Raw genomic sequence first — 21,577 nt, forward strand, 5'->3', positions numbered from 1 at the left:
TCAGCAGTTTGCTGGTCTATCTGAAAGAAGGCATGGCCACAGCCCCGCAGATCCCAGTGGGCGGAGACTTATCCCAGCATGGTTTAGGGATGTAGGTTGCCGCATTTGTATTTCAAAATCTACCAAACACAAGAAACTTATTCTCTGTGATAATTATTTTGACAGAGAGACTAAGGACATGCCTGCATTCACAATGTGATTATTTCAGTAGAGCCGTGCTGATGATAAACCCCTTCTGGAAGAGAACTCACACTGGCAAGCATTCCTCTGCCTCTATAACTTAACCCATTTCTCTGGACAGAATAAGCTATGCCCACAATTGTATATATAGCTACCCACAACTTTTTTGCTGGCATTGCTATTTGGCTGACAATGTTCTTTCATTATTTACTCCTTACAGCTACAGCTATGCCAGAAAAACTTTTCCATGTAACTGAAGCCTATGAGGGCAAAAAATCCTGTGCAGGTTCTTTGGAGGTGAAGTTTCTGCCTGGGGGAGAGACTTGAGCAAAAGGCTGAATAGGTACAAAATTGTAATGTCTCCGCACAAAACCCGGTGCCCCGTGGTTATGTATGCAATGTGACCTGCAGGCCAGGGGCACTTGGTGTGCAGCGTTTCAGTAAGCAGTGAATATATGCGATTAAATTGGAAATGTAAACACCGGTGGCGAGGGCTGCAGGTGTGTCTGGAAGGAAAGCTGTGTGTGCAGTGGCCGGCCTTGTGAGGAGGCTGTCGTGCTGAGCTCCTGCCTGAGCCGCGACCGGTACCGGCCGTGCCGTGGCTTCACCCGGCCTGGGCTGCAGCCAGCGGGCACGGCGCTGCTGCCCCGAGCCCCGGCGAGGAGACGAGGGCGCTCACAGATTCCTGTCCCACCCCCCGCCAGCCCGATCAAATCAAATGAGAAGGGAAGGAAAGAATTGCCCTAGGGAGAGCTTCCCCCTGTGGGGCTGCGGGCTGCGGGCAGGTGCCACCTAGCGGGAGCCGTGCCGCGGCCAGCCCCCTGCCGCGCCGGCTCCCCGAGGAGCTGCCTTTTTATCCCGGTGTGCTGGGGTGTCGGGGTGCCCCCAGGCTGCAATGGATGCAGGAGAAACAGACCCGCTGTGCCTTTTCTTCGGAGAGGTGCAGAGGGTTTTTCTCAGTTGGAGGCAACGCTTCAGGGAGTTGCAGCAGACACTCGTTTCGGCGTGGTTTATGTACAGCGGAGCTGCAGGGGAGCTGGTAGCCTTTCGGCTAGCTAGGACACGAGAACTTTGGGTGCAAGGGTAGGCAATAATCTTGGCCTTTTTTAAAAAAAAATCATTTCACAAGGTTTTGTTAATCAAAAGCTGTTTTTTAAAGTCACGTTCAGCACATGGCTGCTTTTCTGCTAGTCCTAAGTGCTCCTGCTAGCCACAGGCCAAGCAGTCTCCCATATCACCCTTAGAGGCAGAAGGAGCTGTGTTTTGCTACGGTGTGATATCCCTTTTTCACAGGCCAGGGGCATAGTCCCTGCAAAATACCCACAGTAGCCTTGGACCTTAAATTATCTCAGCTTTGCCAACCCTTAAGCCTGTATTGATCTGAGGGATCACCCAACAGATAAAGCCTGTGGTTGCTGAAGTTTTGAAGGCTCAAATGTCCTACTGAAGAGCTAAAGCATGAGTCTGCTTGTGAGATCCCAGCTAAGAGGAAACATGAGGGCTCCTCTCACTGCGTATTTCTTGCGCCTCTCCCTGAAGCGCCTGGGACAGGTCACTGTCAGACACAGGCTGCTGGCTGATCCGGGCCGCTTGGTGGATTTGGAGCAGTCCTTTCCAAAGCTGCTCAGCTAATGAATTCTGCAGTCTTTGTTAGCTTCCTCAGTATGGTGATTCGCTTAGGAGAGAAATTGTTTCTGTGACCCAGACCATCACTTTGACAGTTCCTATTGGATTTTTTTTCTGTGTGCTTGCTTTAAATGTACTTTGGCTGCTGGGGTTGGTGGAAAGTGCTGGTGCTATGTGGTATAAAATATCTTCACCTCGTTCTGTGCATGTTACAGATTCTCCTATTCTTTAAGAAGCTATATTAACAAAAGTGTTAATTGCAGGCCAGCTCATGCTGTGCTGTTTGCAGGCTCAAGCAAAAGAAGCTGAAAGCAAGAATTAACCTACTGTTTTCAGATCAGTAATGTGTGAAAAAAAATGAGTAATGATGCCCATGAAATCTCCAGTTGTGCTTTCAGGAAGTGCTGGTATCGGTTACGGTACAAGTATAACAAACTGAGCCAAATTCATCCAGCTGCAGCCCTTCCTGCCTGCCTCAGCCCGACTTCTGCGCTGCTGCTAAGAGCAAATTGTGAGCCCTTCCCTAGCTCTGACTCTGGATGCTGTGCCCCAAGCAGAACACAGTGCATCATAGGTTTCTGGGTCCTGCCATGGTCCGTGTGAGATCAGCTGCTTTTCGCCGCGTAGCCATTCATGGATTCTTTGCATCTGGCTTCTAGTAGTGTTTCGATTTCCCAGGAAATAAGGTATTTTAGACAGAAGCTAGGCATCTTGTTACTCCTGCCACAGCAAGGGGTATGCATGTATGCATACAGATATTTAATAACTGAACCTGGATATATCAAGGTTGGCAGCATGTCTTTCAGCTTTGAAGACAAGGCATTAATATAGAAAAACGGGATGTTTTACTGTGCTAAAGACAGATTTTTTTTTTCCCAGCTAATCCTGGTGTCTGCAGCTGCTGTCTAGATATCACCTCTTAAAAGGCAGGGAATGAACTTCTGAACATCTGTAACAGCTACATTAAGTGGCATGGTTTATTGTACAATTATGGATGATGATGGCTGGATTACTAAATTGTAAATCAATCAAAGGCATTCTGACGATATTCTAAACCATGGGAGAGACTCATGCAGAAGGAGACAGTGATTTATTGCACCAACTGGTGACACATCCATCCCCAGTCATTTTTATTTATCATTATTTGAAAAGATTTCAACCCTTCATAAAAGTGAATAAAAAAAATAAATCTATAACTATGATAGAGTTTTCTGCAATTGAAATTGACACTTCTGCATTGTGATTTCTGGTGCTAAGAAAGCAGAGAACAAGGAACTTAAGATATACAAACTTCACAATAAAGTAGTTGAACAATTCCCTTTGTTTAATTTTCTTTTACAGGCAAAAGAAGGAAGCTTTTTCCTCTTTATTCTTAACTCTGTTCTTTTGAAAGAATCTCACACTATCTGTAGTTTTAAACCATTGGTATCCCAGATTTTGAATGCTTAGCAAGTCATCCATTTTCAAGGCATTAGCAACAGACAGGATTTATTTCAATCTGTGCAGTTGATTCTTTGATCCAGGGCTTGCTTAAGTGCATTCCAGTGCAATTAATTAGAAAAACAGCATTAGGCAGTGGCAACTCCAAGTGATCTTAAATGTAAAAGCGACTGATTAGTAGCTCTGCTTTCTTGAGGATTATCTATTTGTTGCTTGACAGCATCTGCTATTCCTGTGCAAGGGAGAGCCAGTTAATTGAGATGAGGGAGCTTTGGTGCTGCTTGTAAGCCACTAACGTGACTATTCACAAGAAAAGCAGCAGTGTGGGAACCTCTCCCTCACTGATTTTAAGAAGGAGCTGGGTAAATGGAATTAAGACTAGTCATCTCTCTCATGCCATTAAGTGCCCTGCGGTGTTTAGCTGACATCGATCTGCTTGGCTGGGCAGTAGCTGTTCCCTTTTGCTAGCAGCCCTCCGTGGCTCACAGAGATCTTTGGAAACAAGTTCTTGCAGCAGCTTGCAGGAATGGTTGTGCTGCTGTTTGTGCCTTTCTTCTCTGGGATGTGTTGCTTGTTGAGGTACCCCGGCCGGCAGAAAGCTATAATGTTTACTTATATGTCTGGGGCATGCCATTCTAGTTTCAAAAGTCTTTGTGTATTGATTCTGTTTCTCAGGCCTTCCCACTCCAATTGATGGAAGTAGTCATCCATCAAGTTTTGATTGGAACAAGATGGATCTGTGGGCACCTCACGGGTGCCTCGTTGCAGTTGGAGCTGCCTGACACAAATGCTGCATCCCTTTTGGCTGAGGCAGACAATTACCAAGGAATTCAGTTGTCCTGCATAAGCAATCAGTATCTGCTCCTCTGACTACTATTGCCCCCTTAATCTTCCTATATGGCTTCTTTATAATTCAGTCCTCTTCGAGGAGATGTACCTCTTGTCTGTCATGCTGTTGCCCTTTTCACAGATCTTTCCTGAACCTCGATGCCGGTGGAGCTCCTGTGATTCACTGAAGAAGCTGACTTACAGTTCAAAAGAAAATGCAAATTCCAACCTGTCTGCTTTGTTTGCAACTAATTCAGATAAAATGTCTTTGCATTTTGCATAGGTACTTCTGCTTTGTCCTTGCACTATTTCAGCTTGCTTCTGGTTTTCTTTTTCCCTGTGGACAATTCTGATCTTCTGCATCGTGAAGTGTGCAGGAATCAAAGGCAGAAATCCTACTTCATTAGTTAAAATATACCCTTGTTTGTATCTGTGTCGACATTTGGGAAGGCTGAATCCCTGGCATTCTCATTTCTCAGTGCAAAGGCAGTAGTAGCAGTGCAGATTTCCTTGCAGTACCAGTGCACCTCTGTCCTGAGGAGGAAGAGAAGGAGCAAGAGACTGAAGTTGAGCCTCCCTGGTAGTACAGCAGCCTGTACTGACAGTTTGTAAAGGGACAACATTTGCCCTGACAGACAATCTACTGATAAGGAGAGAACTGCTGTCTTATGCTACCTATCTGGTGCAAATTGATCTCTGACACAGGGATGAGAAGTTCAGTGTCTCATTATGAATTTCTCATTTCTCCTCTACAGCAGTTGATTTGTTTCTTGCTTGATTTCAGTGTGTCTAACAGGAAGAAAGTAAAAGAATGAATGGGTAAAGTATCCTTCTAACACATTATTTTATAGTAAATATGGCTGTAATCTGTTACTAGAATCTGTATTTTGTGTAATGCTAAAACCAGTAAAAATGAAAGTCTCTGTGATAGACTCAGTAAACGAAGGGAGTAAAAATTTTTCTTATGGAGAACAGCAGTGTTTTTTCATCCCAAAATTTCCTACCTAAATGGCAGCAGGGGTAATAATAAAAGCAAAAGAATGCAAAGAATAGTCATGGGCTTGCAGTCCACATTTCTGCTGTCTGTCCTCTGCCAGTATTGATGTAATTTTTCTGGCAGTGAAACTTTCCAGTGCAGTCAGTCACCATTCAGATGTGCTATTGATTAGTTGGTTTGCAAAGGTCACTTAAGAATCACAACAAACCTCCTGAAATTTGGGAAAAATAATTTGGGAAAAATAATAAAAATATATAAGAGGTGTTTGATTTGTAACTTGCCGTCATTTTTGGTGCCTTGCTTCCCTAGAAGACAGCAGTCAACACTTCCTAAACGCTTGATATGAGAAAGGCTATGATGGCAGAAGAAAGCGCTTGTTTATAAGCGGTGCAAGTAACATAAGCTTTTAATGGGTCCTAGAGGAGCCGAAGGCTCCAGAGGGCTCAGGAATGCCTTCCTCTCCGCCCCCAGCTGCTCCCCTCACCATGACCCCCATATTTTTTTTTTCAAGCCTTTGGCCAATTTTCATCACATCTGTCATTTTGAAAAATGAACTGGCAGTTCATTCCTAAGGCTCATAACAAGTCATGTATCTTTTTTTAGATTAACTTATTTGCAAGAGACAGTGCAACAGGGATGTCTTGTGCTTACAGACCAGCTCAATTTCATTGAAAAGCGGAGACATTGTTAAAACTCATAGTCTGTGTCTATTCTGCTAATTGGATATAAAATAGTCATGAGACACCAGGGTGATAGGGCCATATTTGTTTTCTCAGTAAAAGCCTATTAGTGATAGGTATATGGCTAACAAATCTGACCTAGGGCTGTGTGTGGAACAGTATATTATGAATACAGTGAGTATCAAAACTGCGCAACGCTAAGATCTAAGGTAGAAGTGCATCTTCACCACATCTATGGAGATAGTGACCCTTAAAGTGTCTGCTTCTGATGGCCTAAAAGGAATTAATATCCAACCATGCTTATCCTGATGCTGCATGTGATTCCAGACATAAAATATTCCCTTTTACTATCATGTATCTCATCAGTCTGAAATAGTCTATGTCATGCTGCCACTCCCAAGGTGGGTATCAAGGCTACATGTGTCCTCCCAGCTTTCAAACAAACTGCAGTTTCACCTGCCTGCCCTTGGGGCTGACCTACATCCTTTGTTCCTCCACTCCAGCTCTGCAGCCTTTGCCACTGTAATTCAGAAGGAATATATATGTAAAAGGAATATGTACGTATTCCAACTATTTTCTTTGCACCGTTAACCTTTCTTTGGAGGTCAACTTTGCGTAGAGATGTTTCATATGAAGCAGTTACCATGCTGCAGCTACTGCATGCTCAGAGGCACATGCAGACACCCAGCATTTTTATTCCTATCAGATTCCAAAATAAAGGCTGGATCACTGCAGGGTGTCCAGATCCAGCACACAGCTGCTGCACACTTGGCAGTCTCTGGAGCTGGAGGAGGTAGCCCGGCTTTCCTTGGTTTAGTTTCTGCCAGTTTCTCCCCACCACCGTGCTGAGGAAGGCCCTGGTGATCTTGTTGGGATCAATCTGGCGGTTTTGAAGCTGTGACTCAGAGCCTGTGCCTGTCTTTCAAAGACCAAAAGGAGAGCGTGTTTCAAGTTGTTCTGAGAGGATTGAGGGCTGGTTATTCTTCTGTAAAATACTTGAGCCGCTGCTTGTTCTTTTGTCTCCTTCATTGTCAGCTTCTGTTATCTTTTCTACCGTGTTTGCAAGAAAGATGTGTTGTGTCTTATACACACAGGTACACACACAGGAGCTTCACACTCCCTGGCTGGCACTGCAGCGTGACCTTTCACAGCATGATGAAAGGCTGTGTCAGCTAGGATTGTAAAGCATTCAAAATCCTCCACATTTTATGAAGAAAACAGGAAAAAAAAGAGAGGTGGGGCTTTTCATGTGTGCCTACTCACAGTTAAATTATCTTCTTAACTTGGTGTTAAATACTACTGGTATTTTAAGTGTGCATATAATGGGTATAATGCATTTTAATTCCTGCTAAATGGTAGAAGTATGTAATAGATTCTGACTCTACAGCCATTTAAATCAAAAAGACCAGTCCTGAGTAATATCAGGTTCATTTGCACTCTATAATGTGGTAGGGATCTACTTGAAATCTCAGCCAGTGTTGTTGTAGCCACTGGAATTAGAGCTGACCACGTGTTTCCATTTTTCACCCAGGAACGGCAGCAGGCGAGGCTGCCCTGCCCGCAGCCCGTGAAGGCTGCCAGCAGCAGAGGGGCGCTTTGCTCAGGCCGCTGGTGATCCAGCTGGGCCTCTCGGCTACGCGGGCCCAAAGCCCCCAGCGGGTGCTGTGAAGCCGGGCAGCTCTGCCAGGGCTGCCTCAGGCTCCAGAATCTGGTTCAAAACACCTGTACTGGGGACGGAGGAGTAGATGTTCTTATTAAGTTGCATTTCAACCAGCCTGGGAGAAAGGCCCTTCTTACTCCCCCGTGTCCTTAACAGGGCTGGGGGTACAGCTCAGTTACTATTGGCTTCTCAGAGCTGGTGTGACCTGTTAGATGCAGCTCTGCATATACCTGAGATTAGGAGAAGCACTCAAGTAGTTTCTGGAGCATCCTCACGCAGAATGGCACTCATATAGTAGCTTTTTGTTTAAACGCTCTCGAACATACAGCCAGACTCTGAAGGGGTGTAGCCTCCCCACAGCTCTGCTTCCTTTACAAGAAGAGGTAGCCGGGTTGAAACAGACCCCATTGTACCTACTGAAACTCACTCCTTTGTGTATAGAAACCCTTGTGCTGGATTGCATCCAGCTGAAGGAGTCTGTGAAAGTTCATTTTTCAGGCTGGAAGAAAAGCACGCGGGTTCATCTGGAGCATGAGGGCATTCTCCTGTCCTCCGGCTCCTGAAGCGGTCTCAGAGTTGCTGCTGGCCGCCAGCTTGCGGTGCACCGACAGCAGCATGGCCCGGGCATTGCTGGGACTGGAGCCGGCCCGCGGTGAAATCAGACCCTCAAGGAGTCCCTGGGTGCAGGGCTTGGTTGTTATCTTTCAAAACATCCTAGCTTTTAGTACAGCTGCGTCCCAAGAGCGGAGAACATCAGGCAAAACAAACACAACCAGGCAAAACAAACCCAGTTACCAAAGCAAGCGTTGACTTGCTGTATAGACATTCCCCTCGTTTACTGGAAAAGAGAAACGTTTAAGGATGTGTTTACATAGTCTGTGTACTGGAGGATTGGCTTTGCTATTAAATTTCTTGGCTTTTGCTGTTTTGTGTGGCAACCTTTAGTTAAACATGGGGAACAGAAGAGACTTGTTTATTTGTTTCTTCATTTGTTTTGGGTAGTCCTTCGTTTTCTATGACTTTAAAGGGCTGAAGAGTTTATTGTATGTGAAATGCAGGAAGAGTCTTAAATGAACACCAGATGAGAGGAAATAGACTGAGGAAAATGAGGGCTAGTTGCTACCAAAGGAAGTAATCATTGTACATATATTAAATTCCTATCTCGAACTGAGAGTGTGTTTTATTATGCCAGAAATCTGACTGTAGAATAAAAATGGAAGTATGTGGAGCCTTTCCGAGTTTGGGCTTTAACAGCAGTAGGCGGAGGCCCGGGGCGCGGGTAGGAAGCAGGCGTTGGGCAGCTTTTGCTGAATGGGGTGCTTCAGCGCTCCTTAGCGCCGTGGTCCCACACCACGGGAAGACCACCTCGTGGCTCCTTGCAGAAGGGGTAAGACAGATTTCTGTGCATCTGTTACCTGTAGGAAGCATTTAGCATGACTTTATAATTCAAAATTAAATTTCTTGTACACTTTCATCCGCCACATTCTCCGCTCACCCATTGGTTGAGGTACCTGAATCACCATAACTCACTATTTACCTGTAAGTTCTGGATGAAATTGCTCCTTTAGGAGACAGTGTCCGTTTTCAAGGATATAACAGTTACCTAATAACCCCCTTAATTGCCCTTGTAAGGTAAGAGTTTACGTGGTTGCAGGATGGGAGCCGACTGCCCCGCTCCTTCCCTCCCGCATCCCTGCAGAGGCAGGTAGGCGCGCCTCCTCGTGTTGGTGGAGAGAGGCCGACGTACTGGTTGTTCTGGTGATTACCTGTGCACAGTGAGAGCTGAGATGGGCTGGAGAAGGACCTGCACAAATGATTTGAGAAGTGCATAATACATGGGCTTGGCTTACAAAGATGCCTTAAATCAGCCACAAATTTGACATTACTACTTTTTCTAAATAAAACAGAATGTTTTTCAGTCCTGCAAGCTGGCAGGCACCCTGTTCAGTTCACTTAATTCAGCAAGGACACAGAAAGATTTTTTTTTCCTATATTTTTTTTAGCAGTGGAAAAATTGTAGCCTGAGGGCATGGTGCTTTGACAGATTGGGGTTGTGTGGTTGAAGCTGACCTATGCAGCTCCTTTCCACTTCCCCCCGCCAACAGGGAGGATGAAGCATGGATGATTGGAAGTGGCTATCATTATTTTGCTCTTTATCTGATGGAAGGCTACCACAGTACTCAGGAAGGCCTTGTTATTGATTTTGTTTTTCCTTTGAGGGACACTTGAAAGCTCAGTGAAGAACCTTTAGAAATAAAAAATAAGATATTTTGGCTGTGTGGGAGGGAAGCATTTAATCACAGCAAAGAACAGGGGATTGCACAGTCAAATAAGCGATTCTTAGCAGATCTCAGCGACCAGTGGTGGGAGGGAAGAAGGGTGTACCACAAAGAAGCGTAAGAAAGAATAGATGGAAATGAACTGAAGAAAGTAGTATGTATTGAAAATCCAACACTTTATCAAAATTATGTTGACTGGTTATCAGCAAAAGAGAAGTGTTGTTTTTTGGGGTTTTTTTGTTGTTGTTTTTACAGGAAGGAAGGCTTCATTTCCCCCTCGTTAGCTGAGGAAGCTGTTGACAGGAATTAGGGCAGAATATAGGGGCTTCAGCCACTCCCTCATCTCTGCACGGTATTTTTAACACAGGTGTGTTCAGTGACTGTATTTGCAACATGGACTTGCAAAACACTGTGCTGGCAAAACTGAGGCTGCTTTGTGCTGCGATGTGAGAAGGGAATGAGAGGTCCAGGGTGGGAAATCTGTAGGACAGCACTGCCCCTGATGCCTGTGTCATGAAAATAGCCTTCAGTTAACTATTGTTTTTGACCTCAATCCGTGCTGAAGCAGGGGGCTTTGCATAATCATTGAAGGAGATCGTTCCTGCTCCAAAAGATGCTATGTTTCAAATTGGCAAAGTAGACAAAGGAAACATTGTCAGCCCTTGACACATGGGAAATGGAGGCACAGAGAAAGAGATCTGTCAGGGGCATACACAGTAACTTTGGCAGAAGGGATCCTTAAACTCAAGTTTCCTGAATTCGTTTGTGTACTACAACTGCAAGGTTGCTTGTCCTCTGCAATACTGCATTGTTTTCTCCCTGAAACTTCAGTTCTAAGACAGGCTTGCTTACCAAAAACATGATTACATTTTGCTCTGTTTAATAAATATTGTAGTGATTCTTTCTTCAGACAAAGTTGTGCAGCTTGCGTACACATCAGAGTTGCAATGCTGAAGTTGCATATGCCTCAAAAAGCTTCAGGTGGATTTTCTCAGTGGGACCGCTAGGGAGGATAATGCAAGGAAAGGCAGAGATGTGACTTTAGCTTCTGCTTTTCCTTGTTCTTCTGGGGTTCACAACCCCATGGATATGTAGAAGAGGAGCCCACAAGGGTAGTGATGCTGTTCTGCCCAGCTTCTCATATGGAGAAAAAGAAAGGAAATATCTTCTTCACTAGAATGTCCATTTTCCTTCTCAAGCTTGTTAACTCCAGGAAGGCCCATGAGACTTGGCATTGCATGACCAAACTGGGGTTGATTGTTTTTTTTATGAGGCAGTATTGAGTGGAACCATCTGGACTAGGAGAAGACCATGCTTCTGAAATAAGTCTTCAGGAATACTCGAGTTAAGTAGCTGTCTGGGGCACCATGCTGAAAGGAGGGGCACTCACAGCTCCATGTAGTTTATGGGTTTATTTTATCTCTGATGACAAAAGAGAACTTACTAGTCATGTGGTTCCTCATAAATATCAAACCACTGCTGACAAGTGGCACTGCTTGTGTTCTCAACCATGCTGGCGCTAAGTTCTCCTGACTTTCTGGCTCACAATGTTAATAACTATGCTGCTAATGGATGCACTCTAGAGAGATGTATAATTTTTCTCTGAACTGAAATGCAATTCCCAAGTTACAGTTCGAGAATGGAAACCTAAGTATCTTAAGGAGTTTCTTGGGTGAATACTTCCGTGGTCATTCACCTAATATTGAAGTGGCTTATCTCTCTGGTTCCCGAGGCTCCAGTCTTCCTAAAGATGTGCTGTTACTTCCCTGAGAGCTGAGTGAACCTTTGCCTCTGAAACCAATGCCCTTCCGGAAAGCTGAATGCAGCTTTAGGAGCACAACTTTCTGTATGTCAGTGGTGCAGCTCAACTTAGGCAGTTTAAACTATTCTTTTGCACTGTGGTCTCTGTTTTGTTATTTTTTCTAAATACTTTTATTTTATACCCGTTTGGGACGACTTCCCAAAGTACCTCAAGGTGCCTGGTTGTGCTGCATATATTCCAGTTTTCAAAGATACATCTTCTTTCTGTGTTAGAAGGCCAGCTCCCTTCTTCAAGCACTTTTCTATGTGACAGGTCTGGGAAGGAGCGGTGTTTTCTGTGTTCTCTGTTCACTAAGATGAATATTGGAGAGTGATCACTCATGGGAAAATATTTACCAGTGCATCACCTCAACTGAAATAATAGCTTTTATAGTGTAGGTCTGAAGAAAGAAATACTGGCTTCTTCACCTTTTTACAGTTCATGTCCTGATGAAGTTGTCTCTCTTTCGATGGATCCTAAAAGTTCTGTATGACGTTTGTTAATCTGATTTACTAACAGACTCTTAAAGGGGGTCAACAAAATGCAGATACTAATTCTTCTTTTTTTCCTCTATCCGTACTTCTATAGACTGCACGTTTGAACAGGAATCAGTTCCTCCTGTGCCTTTGGATGTGTCACAAATGAGTCCCTGATCTTAGGTGAAACTTCTAGTTGCTTGTGTAAGCAACATAATAAAAATTGGCTTAGACCTGCTTCAGGAAAAAATGCAACCTTTGGATTACATTGGTGTAAATAAAAAGTCCAGTGCCGTTCACAAGTCAAAAAAAATGCTGGTAGTGTTTAGCATCAATGTCTGTCACTCGAACATCTGGCATTCATCATTGCTTCCCTTTTCCTTCCACTGTCATATTTTATTCCCATCTGTTAGAGGTTTCTTAGCACTCTTTATATAATTCATAGCTGCATCTCAGTCTGGGTAGTTGAACCCTTACAGGCTGCAGTGTAAATGCAGGAAAACAAGGTAAATTTAAGGGAAATGTTTCTCTTATGTACTCTGCTCCCCTTCTTTCTCCCCTCTCCCTGTAGCCAGACAGTGTACTAGACAGTATTACTAGACGGTGTGATACCCCTGCTATGAAGAGAGACGGAAAACTTTCCAAAAATAGCAAATGTTTTTAGCAGTCCTAGTTATGAAGGCAGAAAAGAGGAGAGAAGCTGGAGCCTGTGTTGACACCCATCACCATTGTTGAAAAGACCAAAACATCCTGCTTTGGAACAAACCTTCAGTAAATCAGTAATAACTTGGGAAAGCAAGCATTCCTTAAAATCAGACTTCCCGGGCAATGTCATTGATGTATTTTCTTTAAATCAAATTATTCTTTTTGCAGTAATTTAGATTACTTCTGGGAAGAAAAATATTGAAGGTGTTAGGAAAACGTGGGTGCGTTAATATTAGCCAGAGCAGACATTTGTTAATTTTTAAAATTAAATAAAAATGTAGTTAAAAATTATATAAATTTTTTAACTGCACAGTTAAAAAACTGTGCAGTATTCTCATAATGGCCATCACATTCAGTTCTCTCAAGCCTTCCTGGCAGGGCAGAGAGCCATATCAGCATTCCAAAGATGCATTTCTGGTGGGGAAATGATTCTGCTGCTACCCCCTATATAAAGTATTTCCAGTAGCCTATAGATGTATGTGTTACCCTGCCAAAGCTAGATGCTCCTGTCTGTGCAGTGTCACACAGCCCCATGCACTGGGAGCACATGTGGATTTAATTCCTTGCCAGCTTCAGCAACTAGAGAAGGTATTTCCTTATTGTAGAAACACTTGGAGACACTACGGTCCCAAGACATTTAAGGAAAAAAATATATATCCCATTTCCCTCTGTCTGGAGAGGGACATTGCAAACTGCCATCATTATCAATCGCATAACTTTATCCAGGCTCAATGTGAGCCAAAGCCAGGTAGTCTCCTTGTAGGCAGCAGCTGTCATGTTTTCAGTTCAAGGGACTGCTCGGATCGTTGTGGACTTCATTACACACCGAACTGCAAAAGAGCCCAGTTTTCCTCCCGACTGTTTTCCTTTCACACCCTTTTTAGTCACATGTATCAAAAGCTTCTCTTAAATTTTAATGGATAACAGCTTAGCTGAAACAATAAACTGTTGCTACTGTTTCTGGGTGTCATCTCATACCTTCTTTTTCTACAAAGCATATTGCATTCCTGATTTACCTTTATTTTTCACTTATGTTCCTGTGGTGTTGTCCTGCTACTCAGTGCAGATTCCCAGATTTCAGCTTGGCAGCCAGATCAGTCAAGCAGTAGGTGTCCTGGTCAGCAGCTACATGAAGCAAAAATGATAGCCCAGCTCATAAACAGAGCAGTTATGGACATGTCCTGCAGAGCAGGTCTTGGCTCATTCAGAGGGTATGTGCTAGTGTGAAAGGCCAGGCAGCTTCTAAAGTTGCAGCTGCTCTCTGAAGTTGGTATATGAGTTGAATCCTGATGATTTGTTCTGACTTTGCAATCCGTTGCTAGAAAGGGATGCACTGGAGAAAGAGATACTGGCAAGAGTAAAATGGTGGGCAATGAGAATGAGAAACATGGATCTAATGTTGCACACAGTACTTAGAATGAGAGATTGCAAGAAGAAAATAGTCCAGGAGTACGGTGGAATGGGTGCTCTGATGTCGATTTACTCTTTTCTTTTTTATGTTTACTCTCGATCTCATTTTTCCAAGCATCTTTCTAGTTACTGGCCGAGCATTAATTTTATTTTCTCTTCTTCTTGTAGAAAATTTTATTACATCACACTGCTGAGAGACCCTGTATCTCGTTACCTCAGCGAATGGCGCCATGTCCAACGAGGAGCTACTTGGAAGACCTCCTTGCACATGTGTGATGGCAGGACGCCAACTCCTGAAGAGCTGCCATCGTGCTATGAAGGCACAGACTGGTCAGGCTGCACACTGCAGGAGTTCATGGATTGCCCGTATAATTTGGCCAACAACCGCCAGGTGAGGATGTTGGCTGACTTGAGCTTAGTGGGCTGCTACAACATGTCTTTCATCCCAGAGAACAAGCGAGCACAGATCCTGCTGGACAGCGCAAAAAAGAACCTCAAAGACATGGCCTTCTTTGGCCTGACAGAGTTCCAGAGAAAGACTCAGTACCTGTTTGAGAGAACTTTTAATCTGAAATTCATCCGGCCCTTTATGCAGTACAACAGCACCAGGGCAGGAGGGGTGGAGGTGGATAATGACACCATCCGGAGGATTGAGGAGCTCAATGACCTGGACATGCAGCTCTATGACTATGCAAAGGACCTCTTCCAGCAGCGCTACCAGTACAAACGGCAGCTAGAGAGGATGGAGCAGAGGATAAAGAATCGGGAAGAGAGGCTTCTTCACCGGTCCAATGAAGCACTTCCCAAGGAAGAGACCGAAGAGCAAGGACGCTTGCCCACTGAGGACTACATGAGCCATATTATAGAAAAGTGGTAGCCTAGGCAGACTTTTATATTAATGATACTCTAGGGTTTCCATATAAAAGATCATGGAAGTAAAATTACAAAACAACAGAAAAAATATTTTATTTAAAAGCAAGTCTGTAAAACAGAAGATAGATTGCTTCCTTAAACATAGGGTCTTTTTACTGTTTCTTACAAGACCAGTAAGATTCTTAAAAAAATAAATAAATACATAAAAATAAAAAAACGGTCAACATTATAATACAGAGGTGAAAAATGCACAAATGCGGTTACCCACTCTTAAGGCCAAATACAAAAAAATGTTTCTTATCCTCACAATTCAAACACAAATGTCAGATGTAGGATTTTTTAAATCTGTTTGTCTCCTGAGCGTATTGGTATAAAGATACATAATTAAAAAACAAGGAAATTGAGGTGTTCTTTTGTGGATGTTTTTGGAGGTGGGATGGGAATTGCATTGTTTGTAAGTAAATGATAACAGTGACTAAGTTGAGGATGTGTTGTACTGTCAGGCTGTGATCTAAGCACAAGGGCAGTCGCTAACTTTCAGCTGGCAGCCACTGCCAGAAAATAGAGCACCATAAGAATAAAAGAAGAAAAACATCAGAGGATAAGAAACATTAAATCAAATTGACTGTGGCCTAGGATACGTACTTAGCACAGTGGTTTTGATACATTGCACTGGTATCACATATACATACGCAACTTCATAAAAATAATAGGGAGTTCTTGCACAGAGCTCCCACATTTGTTTCACAGGCAGGTCCCAAACCAATTTCAAAGCCAACCAAATTCCACATAGGCTCAAACATGCGGCCCCATGCCATAATGTCACCCTACACAACTTCTACTCGCCTTCATCAATATAATGTGCTAACAGCAAATGAAACCTTATCCTGCAGACTGAGAAAGGGAGGACAAGTGAAGTAGCAATACTCCCTCGTAAGTCTGCAGGACAAGTCTCCGGGAAGGTCTTCAGGAAGAGCCTGCAAATAATCAGTCATTAATGGCAACATGATGAGGGGGTGATTTTGTTTTGTTCATTGCTATGTGAAATGCTTAACTGCAACAAGCATGCAGACATACCCATACCTGTATTATTGAGTTATTTTTACTTGGTTGTGTCAAGAGATAATGGCCATAAGCCTGCTTTCAGTGAAGTCACTAGAACTGATTTAAGTGGGAACAGGATGGGGCTCTCTTCCAGAACTGTAAAAATTTCTGACTATGGGTTTGAATTAATTATGAGACAGTGCACATTGTCTTTTGGCAGAGTGCCTGCTCTGCAGCTCTTGCTTTAAATGAACAAGCTGTGTTCAAAAAACTGGAAACGGGAATCATGGATAATGTTTTTTTAGTCTCAGACCACTTTCAAAGCAGAGCTCTTTCTCTTTTAATGCTGTTTTTCAGGAACCCATGTAAGTTTAATCCTACAGTATGGTGACAGTCTAACCAAGTTCTGCTTACTGACTTCTGAGTCAGAGAACAACAATGACTTCTCTAATTCCTCTTCCCACTCAACAAATTAAAGTATGGCTTATTTTCTTGCTGTTGCAAGCATTTCTTTGTTTGGCTGGAAGCATGGAAATGAAGCAGTTTTTGCCCGCTTCATGTTTCACCCCGTTATTACTCAGCCTGTTAGTCCTGAACCAGCTATTGTCTAGGGTAAAATATGAATCAAATGGAATATGATTTGATTTTCAAAGGCCATGGTAACTGTGGGTCAATTATGGCATTGAAATCACGGAAGGAGAAGAAGAGAGATGATACATTCAGCTTTAGTGTGTCATTTTTTAGCATCTCTCTAAAAATCACACAATCACAAATCCACTGCAGTGCTGCTTGGTTTGTATTTTAATTCTGCCTCTGTACCCTGCTTCCAACAGTTTCAAATTCACACTGAGGTTTGCAAAGGAGGTAGCCACCTTAAGCACAGGAGCTGCCTTGTTTCTTCTGTGTAGACCCCGAGGTATACACCTTGCTTCTGGAGATGTTCTTCTCCAGAAGAGTGAAGCCGACTAAAAACTTAGGAACAGAGGTTACAAACAGCACATTGGGTTCAAATAATCCTGTTACATACTTGATTCACAGTCCAATGAAGTTGAAGAATCCTGCTGATTTCAGATGAATGTTGGTCAGGTCTGCATCCTGGTGCTGCAAAGTGCTCAAGCACACGGTCATCTTTAAGCACAGTGAGATGTTGTTACCCGTGCATTCGCCTGTTACCAATGTTTGCTGGTGGTTGTCACTGTCTTTAAGGTTTTATTACAAAATGGCCCCTGCTTCCAGAGATGCGTATGCCTCGCCATAAGCATTTGTTCCTAGCTGAGATGTGGGAAGCAATATGAAGCAATTTTCAGTTGTTGGCTTGGGGGCAGAAGGTATTACAAATCCATTTGCTCATCTCTGACTTCCAAGACTGGGAGGAGCTATGTTTGGTAGTTCCCAGCACTTTTATGTATTGCTGTAACTAAAGAAAACGTTTATATTTTAAAAATGCAATTTTACAGGCTGTTTACCCACAAAACCAATACGCTAGATATAAAAAGCAACTGTTTCATATGCACAGTTTCCAGCTTTACCCGAAGGCTTTTCACTGTGCGCTCCGTGTCACAGATCCATAATGCACAAATGGTTACTGCAGCTAAGCCATGCTCACAGCGCCCATCGGCACGGCTCCAGAAGAGGGCACACTGTGGACACTCAGGCAGTACTGCATATGCCAGTACTGACTTTGAGAACAATTCTGTATTGAAGGCCAAATTCTGCTCTCATCTACCAAAGGGTGCTAGTAAATGGGACTGTGTATGATCAGGACCAGTACCATAATTGGGCCCATTTTGCCTGAGTTGTTTCTGTGTTATGGGCTCTGAGTAACCAGCTGGATTTTAATGGATCTATCTGCAGGGTTCTCTAAATCAGAGGCAGCGTCTGACCCTAGAAGCATGTCAGTAGAAGACCTTGTTCTGTTTTCTTTGTAATATATTACAGTAACAAGCAAAAGAAATTAAACTACAAAGTCTTGTTAACAGTTTCACTTCAACCCACAAAAGGAGGTCTGACCTCAGCTTAGCACTGAGGCAGGAATTTGTAGATTCAAATCCTGTTCCTGGCAAATACCTCAGTTTCTGCATCTGTACATTGGGAAAGCAAATGCCCTCTCTGTAAAGAGGTACTCCAAAGTATGAGAGGTATAGGACACTTTGAAACAGATTTTAAGTATGAATATCAGAAATGAAGAGAATGACCCAAAAGCCATCCCACACCTTGACTGCTGTGCTGGTCTATTTAAGGCTGTATGCCACACTTTGATTTATTTTCAGTGCTGTGTGCCAGAGCATATGTTGCAGGGCATACATGGCATGATTTTCTTCCTCTAGTGGGTTTAAGGGAACTTTTTTAACATAATGTGAATGTAGTTTTTTTGTGATTTTTATGTACTACAGTTTGAAGTGGTACAATTTATTTTATTTTTAGGACGGATTATTTGATGCTACAACAACATGCAAATTGTATATGTAGTTTTAAAATGAACAGAGAACAATGGCTTTAAGGCACTCTGGCAGAAGTAGTGGCCAGACAGTACATCCTTGTTCAATATGTGCCCCTTTCTCCCAAAATGTTTTTCCTGTGACTTCCAGACACACCAACACCTTCTTCCCTAAATAAGGTGTTTCTCCATGAGGCCAGTCAATGCATCATGATCCAAGTCAGGAGAGGCAAGTGATGGGTACAGTGAAGGCAGGTGCAAGGTTGTGACTGGTCTTTCACTGGAGCTTGAATCATAAAATCATTAAGGTTGGAAAAGACCTCCAAGATCGTCTAGTCCAACCACAAATGGTTCCCCTTGAATTCAGATTTTACATGGTCCTGGGACACTCGGATGCATGTCTATCCCCACAGTGTTTCTGTTGTGTTCCAGGGACACCCTATGGAGAACCTTTACAAGAGCTGGGACTGTGAAAGGGATTTCTAAGGGTTTATACAACCAGCAATACTAGTGTGAGTGAGCATTTGGGATAAGCAGTTACCTGGTACCAGGCCAAAGATGATGGGTCTTAGCCTCTGCTGCCTTCCGCTGTGCAGACCCTTGCACATCTGCAAAAGAGGGTGATGCCGTGAGCGGGGATTTGCCAGCAGACTCCCTTCCTGCTTCGGGAAGGTGGAAAGGACAACATATGCTACAGTGCTAAGAAGGAAGAGGTCTTTTTTTTGCTTTTAGACACCTAAACAATGAACTTCACTGCTTGGTAGGTGTTGCTGCAGAAGAAAGCATTTTATTGCTCGTTTGTCTCATTCCAGCTAGTTGTATTGAAGGAGTTTGCCTCCTACTAAAAGTTTCCCAGTCAGATGTCACCTTGTACCCTACCCAGGTCGCAAATACAGGATTGACTGTAAGATTGTAGACCCAGGCTGTCATTGGGTTCAAAGTCATTGAGGAAAAAAACACCTCTCAACAAAGGATCTGTGTGAATTTCTGGCTTGTTTGAGTTCCACCCTTCATGCCCAGAATTTTGGAGTAAATGGAGAGCATTTAAGGGTGATGTTTTTGCACCCAATAGTCCTGTACTTGCCTACAAAACAGGGGTGGAAATGGAAGCAGCAGCAGGAGGATCCCAACAAGCTTTTCCCTCCTCTCTCCCATTGCTGTCCAGTAGGAGCAGAAAGAGCAGTGAGCATGAGCAAGGCAGAAGGACCACCTCGGTGGCAGTGTGGACATACATCAGTTAGGAAGTGGATGTGTCACTGAGCTCATCAAACCACTTCACAGAGACCACTGAACAGCTACAGGAAGTAATGACTGACAGTAAAAGAACAAGGCCTGATGTAGATATATATCCTGGGGCTGGAAGCTTCTCTAGCTCCTTATTCATGTTTTGAGGTACTCAGACCCCTCCTATCCCACAGAATTTTCTGAATTATTACAAAGCTGGGTAGCGCTACAGCAATTGGCAACATAGAGTATGCTAAATGTTGTATTTCCACGGCTATAGCGTGGAATACAACTCAATGTATTTGCTGGATTTGAATCACAGGGCTGATGTGTTACCTTTTTGTTCTTGTTTTTGCTAATATTAGCAGCTCATATTCCAGTGGCAGAAGTGACTGTAGGATTCAGTGCCTGATCAGCAATAGAGCCAGGCTGTTAAAGCACAGGTCGTTTAGCAGCAGTTCCAGGTAAACCAGCAGGCAGGCAGTGGAGCTAGTGTCTGCACACACAGTCTGAGCTATCTGTGGCTGTTTGTTTTGTCCCATCTACAGTTCTTGCCAAGATTAATGCAGTCCTGATAAGCACGTGGATATTAAAGCCTGTATTGTCCCAGCTGCAGGTGATGGTATTCTTTGTAATTCTTCATGCAAGCTGAAAAAAAACCACAATTTGCAAATTAGTCTGTTTCATCCCTCAAAGCCCCACAGTTCCCCCTCCCTGTTTTTCCCCAGTTGTCTATTCTGCAGACTGGATTGAGAGAGTTGTACAATAATGAATAATTTTATATTCAAATGATTTACTGAGCATGATTTGTTTTGTACATATTGGAATATGATGTAACTTATTTTTATTGCCCCTTTCCATCTTTTTTTTTTTTTTTATAAGGAAAAGACAAAAATCCCCACTGTCTCTCAACGTGAAGTTTCTCTGTGTTTGTTTGTAGTCTGCCAGGCAAACATGCAACAGCCATAGGATTTTTCACCAGTCCCTCCTGCTGATTTTATTTTTCATTCTCATGATTTTGTCTAAGGCTTTCCTTATGTTGTCTCTTCTTTCCTCTGTGCTGTACAATCTGCACAAGAAAGGGAAAGGGCAATGTAGGCAGAACTTTCTTTTCTTCCTTCCCCCCTTTCTTGTATGCTTTACCTACCAGGGAACTCCATTTTTATCTGCTAGGAGTTATGTGGCTGAGGGTAAAAATACAGTAAGATGTTTCCCCCACCCACCTTCCATCCTCCATATTGTAGATCAAACAGATTCAGCTTCTCCAAAAGTGATTGTGGCTGGAGTCATTCTGTTAGGCTGAATGTGTATGGTTTGCACTTTTTTTTTTTTCCACATCAGGAGCTTAACAAAAAATAAAAGACAACTGTTCAATTTGAGTCAAGTAACACTTAAAGCTTTATATATTTATTTATGGCATCTTACAAAAAAAAAGTGTTAAAAGATTTTTTTTTCTTTTCCTCCACAAGAAAAAAAATAGATTAAAAAAAATAATCATCTAATTGCTTTTGTCTAGATCAAGAATGAATGTTAGCAGATGAAATAAACCCTAAAACTGAGCGTCTGTTGTGTGTGTCGTCATTGCATTGGCCTTTGGATGCTGTTTCAGTGCAGTATGTCTTGCCTTCCTGTATCACAGAGACGCAGCTGCCAGTGGAGTTTATGGAGAATATCTGCTTTCTACGAAAACAATAGACTCTTAACACAGAAATATTCTAGCAGGAACTGCAGAGTATGTTTATTGCTATTGTTACATGTGAGCCAACATTACAAAAACACCTGAAAACTCCTAAAACCTATGTTTTTCTTTTTTTTTTTTTTAATTAATTACCTTTAATACTGTCCAGTTCTCTTAGTTTTCTTTTTCACAGTTATGCCAGTTTACAGATTTGCAGGCAATAAGTGGTGGTTGTTACA

The 21,577-nt window shown here is 43.1% G+C and overlaps 1 protein-coding gene across 2 annotated transcripts in view; it reads left to right on the top strand.

The window, feature by feature from the left end:
• HS6ST1 (heparan sulfate 6-O-sulfotransferase 1) overlaps positions 1-21,216 on the top strand; it is a 193,475-nt gene extending 172,259 nt beyond the window's left edge. For both annotated transcript variants that reach the window (XM_083849338.1, XM_083849339.1), the window contains one exon: positions 14,251-21,216. In XM_083849338.1, the coding sequence (XP_083705464.1) occupies positions 14,251-14,959 (709 nt within the window). In that variant the 3' untranslated portion in view covers positions 14,960-21,216. The remainder of the gene's footprint in view (positions 1-14,250) is intronic.
• Positions 21,217-21,577: the final 361 nt, after the last annotated feature.

Source organism: Anser anser, assembly GCF_964211835.1.
Source record: "Anser anser genome assembly, chromosome: 9".
NCBI classification, from domain to species: Eukaryota; Metazoa; Chordata; class Aves; order Anseriformes; family Anatidae; genus Anser; species Anser anser.